The sequence below is a fragment of the Agelaius tricolor genome, unplaced genomic scaffold (assembly GCF_023055355.1).
Source record: "Agelaius tricolor isolate 1412-34295 unplaced genomic scaffold, bAgeTri1.0.p SCAF_9, whole genome shotgun sequence".
NCBI lineage: Eukaryota > Metazoa > Chordata > Aves > Passeriformes > Icteridae > Agelaius > Agelaius tricolor.
In genome coordinates this window covers 8,553,901-8,566,585 of record NW_027269269.1, presented here as the reverse complement: position 1 = coordinate 8,566,585, position 12,685 = coordinate 8,553,901, and the positions used below count along the sequence as shown (strand labels likewise).

At 41.3% G+C, this 12,685-nt stretch overlaps 1 protein-coding gene across 1 annotated transcript; it reads right to left on the bottom strand.

Annotated features, from left to right (window-relative positions):
• Positions 1–3,420: 3,420 nt before the first annotated feature.
• LOC139593152 (stromelysin-1-like) lies at positions 3,421–9,698 on the bottom strand. The gene is made up of 10 exons (XM_071433844.1): positions 9,594–9,698; positions 9,201–9,445; positions 8,599–8,747; positions 8,373–8,504; positions 7,345–7,506; positions 6,727–6,946; positions 5,454–5,587; positions 4,734–4,893; positions 3,759–3,862; positions 3,421–3,567 (listed from the first exon to the last, which is right to left on the bottom strand). Exons 1-10 carry the CDS (start codon positions 9,696–9,698, stop codon positions 3,467–3,469), a joined length of 1,512 nt encoding a protein of 503 aa, XP_071289945.1. The 3' UTR covers positions 3,421–3,466.
• Between the last annotated feature and the right edge of the window lie 2,987 nt (positions 9,699–12,685).

Below are 12,685 nucleotides of genomic sequence, written 5' to 3'. Positions count from 1 at the left end.
ACATATAACACAAGACATATAACAGGTAACACAATATGTTTATTGTTATTATTATTAACCTTAACACGAAAGTTATTGCTAATTCACACTTTATATATTTTAAAACTAATGAATAATGTAGTATCAAGAAAAGAGCATCTCATAGAGCCTCAATAGGATGAAACTAAGTTGAGTTGTTGTGCAAAGCCAAGGGCTTAATTACTCAGAGCTTGAAATGGCTCCTCTCTGCTGCCTTATGTGCTGTCAGTGGCCAGGCTGAACCCCGGTAGCAGTGTTGGACCCCTGGTCAAACCCTGGGAGAGCAGGTCTGTGCAGGGGAAACTTCTGAGCTGTAAAACTGCAACTTCAGCCTGCCTGCCACCAGCATTGCTTAACTCAGTGCCTTTGGCACCTCCTTCCTGGCTGTGCTGCAAACCCTCAGACCTGGCAGCACAAACCTAGCCTCAAAAATATCTTATTGCTGACAGAGTGTGACCTACTTCTGGCTTTTATATAACAGTTGTGGGTCTCCAGCATGGCAATGCTGATTCCCTGGCAGCATTCAGTGTTCCAGTTCCAGTCAATTCGCACATGGGTCACCCTTGCTCTGTCAGTGAAGTCATTAAGGGATTTTTGAGATTTCATGTGCAAGAGGTTTGGTCTAGGTCAACTGTTGTTGCAATCAAGAATTTTAGATGTAACAGGTTATATTTGTGACTCTAATTTGCATGCCTGCCCTTGGATTTCAAGGAAAGTTCCTATTCATACAGGACAAGTACTTGAAATTACGTTTGTGGATAAATTTCCCCTGCCGGCACCCAAGAGGTTTTTAATTCCAGCAATAATTTATGACTTATACCAAAATCAAGGTTGCAAGAAATGTTCTCTTGTTCACTGAGTATAGACAGCTCCAGCTTTCCTGCTTCTGATGTTTCCAACATCATTTGAGCTACATCTTCCATTTACCAGGAATTTCATTGCTTTTCCCAAACTGATAGTGCTGTTTCATTTCAAAGTTTAAGACATTAACAAAGCAAAAATACAGACAGAAATTCCATGATTAACACATCTCACTAGTCCCCTTGTCTACATGAAATCCACGGCATGTTGTCATCCGTTTCTGCTCCAGGCTACATTTTTCTTCACAGCTAAGTAAATATCACTCATTTTTCAGATATTGTGAGTTTAAGGTACTTAATACTCAAAGGTGGAGGGAGTATTTTAATTTTGCTGTTTCCTGGATGTCATAACTAAAAAAGTATTACTAACCCTATGCAGGAGAAGTACTTTAATGTAAGTCAGTGTAAACACCAACAGTGTTCTTCTTTGCTGTTGCTGAAATGTTTATTTTGGTTCCTCCCTAACCACTTTCAAGTCTCAGACAGCAACCAGAGCCTAAAGGCTTGATTTCTGAAGGTAGCCTTCACATACAAGAAAGCATCTATTTAGGATATCAAAGTATGTAGGCATTTTTAAAAACAAAGGGAATTAACGCCATTAGTTATGCACAAACAGTACTCACAAGCACCCTGCCTAAGCCTGGAGGCATCAAAAGTCCTTGGACTGAAGTTTGTTCAGGATAGGCTATGTACAGAGCAAGAGCTGTTGAGAAAGACACTGGGAGATGTTGGGGTAGCCCCAGTTATCCTGTGTCTCTGCCCTGCCTGGACTGCTGCCAGGTGAGCTCAGCCACTTTTCAGTCCGTGACTCTGCCATGGTGATCCGCTGTCCTTGTGGCAATGCTGAGCTCTTGTGTCCCTACTTGACACAACAGTAGGGACTGTTGTTAAAAGTTGTTAAAAGCAACTTTTAAGACATGGTCTGATTTGTAACGTAGGTTGGTTTTAAACCTGGCTTTAGAGGTACTTAGAGCATATCTAACATGGCACAAAACATGCATGAGGAGAACATGCCAGGGATGAGATATTCCAAGATCATAAAATTATAGAACTTTTGGGGTAGAAAGGACTTTAAGGATAATCTCATTCCAGCCCTCCTTTGACAGGCTGGGACACCTTCCACTAGACCAGGTTGTTCAAAGGCCCCTCCAACCTAGCATCATCTCTGCTGCCTTTCTTTGATCTTGTCTATGAGCACAGTGGGCCTGTGGGTGCACTGGGAGACACATGGCTTCCTCTGGCCCACATGGATGGGGGGACAGGTGGTGGTATGACAGGTGGTAGTATGGTAGATCAGATGTCTGAGGCACCTGCCCTGTGCAGAAGAACAGGAGCAAATTTTACCTCTGCCTAATGGGGTTTGAGCTGTGGCAACTGGAATACTGTCCTTGTCAGCCATTCCCAGCCTCTCTTTTTGCCTTTGCCAATTCTGTTAGAGAAAGATTAATAGCCAGTTGACTTCCTTGCACAATCACATCATCACATCAGTGTTGTAAGAGGTGGGATCAAATCCCTCCAAAGAGAGGATGGACTACAGCTAAGCTCTTTTAAAGCCCAAGGGGTGTTTAAAATCACTGAGCTACTGCCCTGTGAGCAGGACCCAAACAAGGAGGAAGCAGGTGTGTCTCACCACTCATCCTCTGGAGGATTCATCTGTGGTAGTTACATAAAAATCCTTAGATTTTTTCTTATTATTTTGGCTTGTGTGCTCTAGCAGGAAAATGGTTCTTATTTCTGGTTTGTTGTCAAGTATTGTGAGGTGGACTGCCAGCCCTGACTCCATTTCCATGGCACATGACTGCAGCTCAGGAGGGCTAATCCATTGGCTCCCTGTGACCCTATGATCATATCTCCATCACTTCCCACCCTGCCTGCATGCTACTTCCATCCCCAAAGTGGACACTTACCCTTCTCTCTGGTTGCTCATGTCCTGCTGTACCAATGACTGTCCATTAAAACCACCCTCAGTGGCACTGGTGCACTGGTGCTCTCAGCCACTGCCATGTTCCCATGTTCCCAACCACCTGTCCCAACCCCAGCCTCTGTCCCTGTGCAGGGGTCATGGCATGCCACAGACTCCAGTCTCTCCCTTCAAACACTCTTGTGTAGGATCTCCTCTTACCTTTTATGCCTTCCCCACATTGTTCTTGAGCACCTTGTTTCCCTCCTTTGTCACCTGGGCAATTTCTAATTGCCTGCCAGAACTGCCCCTCCACTTCTCTTTAAATTTCCCCCTACAGGCACTGAGCCCTGCTGAAAATGCTGATGGATCCTGGTGCCATTCAGCTTGTGTGTGGCTGTAGCAGGTGCCTTGTCTCCAGTGGACTGAATAAGAGCACAAGAACTGCTGAACTCAAGCAAAATACTTTATTTCTCAAAAACAACTTGATTAATAAATAGTTGGAGAATGAAAATAAATTAAAACTGTACATTAGGTTTTACATTTTAAAGGTTTTAAATTAGAATTGCCAAAGGCCATCATTTCAGACTCAGATGCACAGGAACAGGTGAATAACACTGTTTAAAATCAAGAAACATGAAAAACTCTTTCTGGTACAAATATACTCCTGTACCAACACTTAACATTTCTAGCAATTAAACCAGCTGTTGCTTTTCATTATACGGATGAGTTTCTTCCTCTTGATGTCAACCTCATACTGGTTTGATCCATGGAAAAAGTAGAAATATTCTAGAATTGGAAGGAAAAATATGGAAAAATTAATATTTCATTTTTGTATACCTATTGTTACATGCTTGCTATTTCCTTGAGTGACTTAAAAAAATCATACCAAAAATTTAATATATGTATTGAAACATATTTTTTTTTGCCTTTGGCAGGTGATATTTGAGTTTTTTTAAATTAAATTTTAATTTATTTACCATTTTTCTGAAGGGCAGCATCAATTGGATGGCCGATCCCTTGAAAGTCAGCAGCTATTTTTCTTGGATAGCCTCTTTCCATTGATTGATTATTTTCATTGAAACTAAATAAAGAAATTGCATGGAAATAAGAAAATAAGCATGTGACATTCAAAATTGAAACTAGATGGATTTTTTAAAAAATATGCCTACTCTCAGCTGAAAATCCAGCAACTGCAATCTGTGACCTCATAGAGCTGTATGGCTGTGTGAATATTTACATCTTTAGTACCCTAGGTAAATCTGTTTTCAGAATATCAGATTAAAACATTTACTTTCATTCCCTGAGACAGACAATAAGGCTGAATGGGGCTTATACTGAGTAATAATCTTAAATAATTAATCAGACATAATTATTTTAATTTTACAGCACAGAATCTATGAAGTCACCCCATAAAAGAAATGCAAATTTCAGGTGTAATAACACTCTTTCAAGATAGTATTACAGACTAATAATTAGGCTAAGATTACTGCTAAGATTACAGACTAATTATTACTAAGATTAGCTGAACTGTTTCTTAGGAAGCAAAAATTTTCATCTCCTTCTGTAACTTTCTTGATTTGTCATTTATAAATTTCACAGACCATTTCTGCTTCTTAGTAATTACTAAATGAATACCTGACATGATGACAAAGTCCACTCAATTTATATTTTTATACTAATTATAATACATTGTATTTTTATACTAGCTCACACTGCTTCTTAATGAATAAACAAAACTCATTTGTCCCTTAATTACAGCCTGATAAGAGTAAGTGAACACTCAGGTGTAACAGACTTTGTTTTATGAAAAGACCTGAGCAATTGTGTTTCAGCTTTTAGTGGCTGAGAGAGCTGACAAAAAGAGGACATGAACATCCTGTAGAAATACTCACATCACTTGATTAAAAAAGCTGCTTTGATTATCTCTTGTATAGAAGAGAGAAGAACCTTACCTCCAGTACCTGTTGCCAACAAAGAAATAGGTTCTCTTGGTACTTTGGTCGTGAACGGCTGCATCAATTTTCCTGACGCTGCTGGGGAAGCCCAGGTTCTGGATGGGCTTGGGGAACCCTGGCTCTATTCTGTAGCCACTGACAGCCCAGTACTGGCCATCTACAGGAAAACAGAAAAAAGTTGTAAGGATTCTTGAGGAGTCTGATCTCCTTTTTGCCAAGCCCCAGAGCTTTCTGTGTAGGAAATGCCAAAAACAGCACAGATGTCCAGCTGAGAACACTACCCACTTAGGGTGCACAGAAGTTTGAATATCTCACAGCTGCTGGATTTCCTATTTTTTATAGTCATTAAAATTATTATATACTCAATAATTAAAAGTCAATATATTTTAGGTGTGTTTGTCATCTTTAAAATGTATTTAGATAGTGTAATGTAGCAATCAATTTTGTATCAGCTGTGATCTTTGCTCTCACTGACCAAAGGAAGTCTATGTAGAATTGTTGTGAAGCAGCATTAGTTACTGGCAGTAACATAATTTGCAAAATTTAAATAGATTTAAATATTAAGAATACCCTCTATCAGTGTTCTCTATCAGCACTAGTATTAGAGTTAATATGAATATTAGCATAATATACCTCCCATTATGATTAAATAACATTAGTAGTCTTGCTATAACTTCATGTATGCATTTAAAAATGATGAAAATATAAGAGAAGTACCTTTAAAAAATAGCACTCGATCCTTCTTGTCAACCTCATATGCAGCATCAAAGCCAGCTATCAGTGATGGCCAGAAGGAGAAGATGGTGTCATGCTCAATTTCTGAGAAATATGGACTTTTGCGCCAGACAAAGCTGTTAGAAACAAAACCAGCAGTGCTTCATTGTCTGTACTTCGTTAGGAGACCAAGGGCCCATAAATGTACTTGAAATCCACTGGTAATGTACTGGTTGCTGGAACCAGTGTTCCCTATGAGGCAGAGGTACCATCCCTTTTGGGATGCAGTCCTTCACTCTGCCCTGCTCCCTCACAGACCTGTGCCCTTTGCTACAGGGTGCTCTGAGGTCACAGAATAGTTGAGGTTGGAAGGGACCTCTGAAGCTCATCTTGTCCAACCCCCAGCCCAACCAGGGTCACCTACAGCTGGTGGCCCTGTGGACTTCTGCATTTGCACCACAATGGTTTGTCCATGACACCTTAGGATATCTGTGGCAGTGCTGACAATTGCAGCTTTCTCTTCACCATGACCTATGTAGGTAGGCACAGCTCATTTCAATTTGGTTGCAAATGTTAAATAAAAATTCTTAAGAAACACGTTAAAACCCAGTTTAAGGAAGAATTGCTCTTTCCCCCTCCTCCTTGAAAACTATTAAGCTACAATTCGTCATATGTTTTAGAAGGAAAATCAGACCCACATCATCAAAGGAAGCTTGTTCAATCAAAACACAACTAGTAAGCCAAGAAGGGGGTGAAGGCCTGACCCTGCTGTTTGCTCTCACCAGGGTGTGCCCAGCCAGCAACTCTTTACAGTGAGTGCCAGAGCATGCCCAAAACAAGGCCACCCTGTAACAGCAGGGAGTCTCTGTAGACAATACTGGTCTAGTGCAGAGTCCTAGATCAGTATGACATCAAAAATCATCAGTGATGTTTTCTACAGCTCCCTGGCCCACACACAGGATGGTGTGATGAGGACAGTGCTGCATGTAAAGCAGCTGCAGGCTGAGGACTGACACTGGAATTATTCACCCTTGCACAATTTTAATAGACATGGACAGTGACATATGATGGATTAAAGCATTGTACTCACTTGTTAGTAAACCATGTTACTCACCCAGCACAGGTGGGCTAGTAAAATTTTTCAAAGTTGCCTTAACACTTAAAGAAAAGAATATTTTCCTTTATAACCAAGGGAGGATAAATTCCTTGAACTGAACTTTTTGCTTTGCCTTTGTGAGTCTCACAAAAATATGTTGCTGGAAATAAAAGCACTTACCCATCTTTGAAGAACAGCGTTTCCCCACGGAGAGTCGTGACAGCATCAAAAGTCAGATGAGGGTCACAGTCATCTGGTCTTTGGGGTGGCTTGGAGGGTATCATTTCTGTTGGTTCTTCCCTGGGAGACATTGGAGTTGGTGCTTCTGCAGGTACCAATTCAGTTGGCTCTTGAGGGGGAAAAGCTTCTGTCGGAAGTGCAGGAGATTCCTTGGGGGGTCCTTTGGAAAATAAGTAAGTGTGGAATTGAAAGGTGGATCAGAGCAGTTCATGTCACAGCATTTCAGGCTGTACTGTGTGAAGCCGAGTTTATATGCAGCTGTGCACATACATAACCACCCTTCTGTGGAAGATAAGAGAGTTTCATGCTACAGACGTGGGCTGTTCCTCTGGTATCACTGGGGAAAGGCTCTTGGACCTTTTGACTAACTGGAATGAATATGGTCTACAGATTCCATTTTGCAGTGTAGACTGTTAGCCACAAAAACCCCAAGAGATTTGCCCAAAAAGAATACCAGTATTTTTCTTGTAGTCAGAAGTTCGGTACCTTTATCTGCTGGGCAAAATTAATTATAAATTGTTATCCTTCATTCACCAGAAAATGATGCTTCTTGCTTACCATAGAGGGCTTGAATGCCATCAATGTCATCCTGATGAAGTTGGTAGTTCCTTGTATCTGTGGCCATATATACAGGATACATCAAAGCACCAAAAACGTTGGAATGACTGAGACCTAGTGAATGGCCCAGCTCATGAGCAGCAACAAGAAATAAGTTGTATCCTACAAAAGATCCACACGAAGAACAAACACAAAATAAATGTTTTGCTTGACAGCAGGATACAGGCACTATTCTCTCATGTGAGGTATATAATTCACAGTCTTATTAAAAATGGCAAAATCTAACTATGCCCAAGTAAGACCTCCCTGGCCTCCTGGAGAAGAAACGAGTTTTGAATCATAGGCATTGATTTCTCACTGGAAAACCACTCTGGGAACAGTTTTTGCCCATATTGCAGAAATTTTCCAATAAAGAATCAAGGTTTCTTTACTATTAATAACAATTGAAAAGCAAGTGAGAAGGTTTTAGTCACCTGATCAGATTTTGGGAGTAGTAAATGACATGGAATTTGCCTGGTAAACTACCTCACAAAACCAGTAACGTGAAACATAATCCCTGGACATTGCTGGAAACCAGAATAATTCCCTGCTATATTTATTTTTATTCACCAATAAATTCAAGATGTTTTTTCCTTTCTAGAAGTTAAAGATGAGCATGACTTTAAATCAGAAAAAAAAACCAAACCAAAACAAGCAAACAAATGTGAGAGGTTATGTTGTTACTTTTAAGGTCATTATCTGAGGGTGAAAATTCCCTGTATTTTGAAGTCACGATTACCCAACATTGCTATTCCATGCTAACTTAATTTCCTTCACTGGAGCTGTAACTGCAGTCTGCATTAACTTCAAGGGACTGTTGTGACTGCATCCCAGATCAAAATATGCAGAACTGTTTTACTAAATTCCACTGACATTTTACATCTCAGTAAATACTGGAACTACTGCCATGGGATATGTGACTTTACAGCATCTTCAAGACAACACTTTCTAATAAAATAACAGTCAACACAATAGTTAAGTTTGCCTACCACCATAGGTCGTAAATTTGGTCCAGTTTTCATCTTCGTCAAAATGGGCATCTCCTCCTATCCCACTGCCAGGGGCGTAGGCATGAGCCAGAGTTCCTCCTGGACCATCAAAGGAATAGAAGTCACCGTGAACTAAAAATAAGGGGGAAAAAAAGGGATGCTTTTCATTATCTTGCTAAGCAAAAGTGACAAGTACTATGATTCCCTGACAGCAGAGTTTCCTTACATCCAGCTGCAAAGGAAATCATTATATCTGCTTGACCTCCATAGACTCTGGTGAACCTCAGAGGGGTGACGCTGCTCCAGAGCTGGAAGGCTCTTGCAATTGCTTCGTCTACATCAGCTTCCAGCATGTCTGGAGTGTAGTTCAGAATCCTGTAAATTAAAGACAAAAGGAATTAAAAGCAACCAGATCACATGTGACTGGGACACATGGTATCAAGGTCAAATATTTTAATCTGTTGTTAAAATTATTTATGTGTCTCAAGTGGTTTATTTCCAAAATATTTGATAATAGATAAAGATTTCACAGTTTTCTTTTATACCTTTCAGAAACCCTAACATTTATACTCAGCTGTATTTCTTTTATCCACTGAGTATATAATTCAGTAGGCTATTAGCTAACTACTGTAAACCCCTATTTAGGTATTCTCATCACTATTTGGTAGCCTGAATAGTTCCCACATTCCTATCCCTTTCATCCTGAATGGAGCTTTTTTATGGAGAAATACAGAAATAAATAGTAAAGAACCTGTTTACATTACTTCTGCCTAGCATTCACAAAGCTTCCCAGTGGTGTGGAGAAAAATGTGCTCTAATGTATGTTACCGATAGGTCACATCTTCTTTCGCCCACGTGGGGCTGCGTGGGAAGGCGCTGTATGAACGGACGTCTGGGATTCCACATCTAGGCTGCTTCATCATGTCCAGCGTCTTCTGATTCAGCTCCCCAGTCACCTCTAGCCCAAAGAATGACTGCATCTCTCGTATTTTGTCAGCCATGTGGTTGAGGTCCTTTGCTTTAAACAGAGAGTGTTTCTCTTCTTTAAAATCATAGAAGTTTTCAAGATATTTCTGATGGGGAAGAAAAAGCAACAGTTTAGAATATAAAACTTTCTTTTCAAGTGCAGAGATCTGGTAATAAAATACTCTACATTGCTAACCCATTGCTATGTTCATTTTCTCAATAAATTATTTCATTAGTTCTGTCCATAGTCCTTACCTTGGCAAATTGCATATCTTCTTTTTCCTTTTCTGGAGCCACTGGAAAAGCAGAGGAGCATATAAAATATAATAACTCAAGGAAAAGAAGGAACGTGGTCTTCATTTTTGTCTCCCTGTCCTACCAGCCCTTGCTAGAAGACCTCTCAATCTCTTTTTCCTCTGTCTAAGACGCACCAGTGTTTCACTATTTATATCAGTGCTGTGCTTGCTAAAGTCAATAATGGCATGACTCAGCCTATAACATCCTCTGATTTTCCACAGAAACGCAGAAAACAAATTTGGGTTAAGAAGCAAGCAAACACATGACAGTTTACCTTGCCCAAAACCCCCTGATTTCGCAATCATATTATCGGACAGTATGTTGTTTTTTTCTTCATTCCTAAATTGGGCTGGACAAAAACTACCCCATTTTTCAGAGGTGCTGAAGTGACCTGGCTCTTTGTGGGGGTCAACAATCTGTAATTCCTCACAGTGCTTGAGAAGGGACCTCCAGAAACTGCCTTCAGTTTTCCTGAAGTCCTTGCATTCAGGACCTCAGCATGCCAGGGAAAAATCCCTTCCTTTAGCCCATCTTGTACCTGATAATTTCTGTGACATAGCCAATTATACAAAAAACTAATTTTTCTTTTCTTGTACTTGACATCTCAGCATTGTTACAGAACCATTATTTGTACTGCTACCTGGCCCATGTAATCATGGATCTATGGCCTCATCCCCTTTCTCCTTCACACCACAAAGTCTCAGTAGCCTACATATCATATATCCTGGTTTGCATGTCCTGTTAGTGAGGGTGGTTTCACAACTAAAGAAGAAATGGTAGAAATTGCCCTACAGAACTACAGGCAGCTTTGGGATAAAGGGTCTTCAGCAGAACCTTTTAATAAACTTCTCCAACATCAGATGGAAGGTGATGAGGATTTGTGCCATACATTCCAAGCTTCCCATTTTGCCAAAAGTCCTACTTTCAGTTCCTATTACCTTTTCTGAACCTGGAGCACTGCACCTTATGGAGGGATTTCAGAACCACAGTCACTTGGTCACTGTCACTCAGTGACTATTGACTGTCATTTCTGAGACATCCATCTTTGGAAACAGAATTCTCCTGTGTTGACTTAATACCCACATGCAAGTTCAAAAGGAGAAACATGAGCTAAAAATAGTCCACTTCTCTTTGAACATGAGAAAAATAAGAAAAAAGGAACCCGTTCTCCAGTGAGAAAAAACATATTGGAGACTTCATAAAAACAATCCTAGCACCACAGCAGCTGATCTTTGCAGTCTGCTAAGTGGCCTGGGGAAAGGCATGGCCTCCTTCCAAAGGAAACTGGAGTTGAAGAGCCTGGCTGGTGTCAGGTCACATTCTGTGTGACCTGGGTCAGAGCCTAGGTCCCTGAACCACTGAGTGAAGTGGTACAGATGTTTATGTCTAAGGCTGCAGTAGGATTAGGGTGGCTGTGCCAATAGCCCACTGCTGCTGTAACGGGGTCCTCCTGCTCCTCCCAGCCTGGCCTGTGCTCTTGCTGTTTTCCTGTGCCCATCTGGTACCAACTATGTCCTCAATAAACCAATTCAGAGGGCTGAAGCTACAGGAAACAGCCCAGAAAAATAACCCAAATCCCACTAAAAATAGTTTGATGCTGAGGTTAGCAAATGCACTGGCACCCTAAGGGGTGAGACGAGCCTTCATGAAGGAGGGGTGGGATATCATGGATGGGAATAGTGGTGCAGGAAGGCAGCCAGGAAGGCTGAGAAGCTAGGAGAGAGAGGGTTTCTCTTTGCTGGTCATGGAAGAGCATCCCAAGCTGCATTTGTAGGGTATGATGTTTGCATTTCCACATAGAACTCCAGACACATAGCAGGGACATTTTAAATACTGTGTTTGTATCTCTGTGCCTGGCAGCAGCAGCTTGCATATGGCACTTATCCTCTGCTTTCAGCTGAATGTTTTGTAAACACCCTGTTTGCTGTGTCCAGGGGAGAATCAGTCGGAGCACAAGATGCAGCACACCCAGTCGGCAAACATTTCAGTGAGCCTTTTTGGATGTTTAGGAAGATTTTCTTTCTCTGTGACTTTTGCATGGCTGCCAATAGGCATGTTGCATCTCCAGCAGTTTGTTTCCCCTTCCAGATCCTGTTGCCTGCATGCTCAAGCTGACATTTATGGAGTAGCTGGTGAGTGTTGGGAGGAAGAGCTGTATCTTGCCTTGGGTTTGGCAGCACAAGTGATGCAAATTCACTGCTGAGAAGTCTGCATGGCTCTGAGATGTGTGAGCAAGTGTGATATTTACACATGGATCCAAGAGATGACTTGCCTTCTTATGCTGAACCCCAAGATAGCAGTCTTAGTGTTCGGACTAATGTGAGTATTCAGTCCTGGGTTTAAGTATTGCAGGATAAAAACAGGAGCTGTGTTGTGGCTTTAATCAGAAGTTTAAAGTGTTTGAAAATTACATTGCCAGGGGACACAGTGAAGTTTTACTTCAAAGTAGTTTTACTGGCAAAGATGCAGCTCGAATTTCAATGGAGTGAGCTGAGCTGATACCTCACATGGCACTCTTGCCTTACTTACAGGTCAACTATTTGATGAATTCTGCTTCAGGGGTGCCCAGAATCACTTAATCCTTGACAAGGTATGAAGCAGGTCAGATGCCTGTTTCATGCCTTGGTTCCATAGGTAAAGAGATGCTGCTATTCCCATCCCAGTTCTGGGAAGCTGATCCCCCCTGTTCCATGAAGTCACTGTTGTCCTTCTGCTGGGCTGGAGACCATGTAGATGTCAGGGGTGACTTGCCAGCTTATGCAGCAGTGAAGCAGCCAGAATAGGTCCAGGAATACTGCTCATTTCTTCCCTCAGATCATCAGCACTCAGACTCATTTGTCCCATATCGCCAGCAGTTAACCACACACTCAGGGACAAGAGTGGGTGCTTTCCCAGGAAGACCCCTGCAGCAGAACAGAGCATTTCACCAAAAGCCTGCCAACATCAAGGCTAATATTCTTCCACCACAGAACTGTTTGTCCTCTGGTTTTTAGAGGATTTGTCTAACTTCTACCTGGGAATTTTGCCATTTCTTTTTTTTTTTTTTTTTT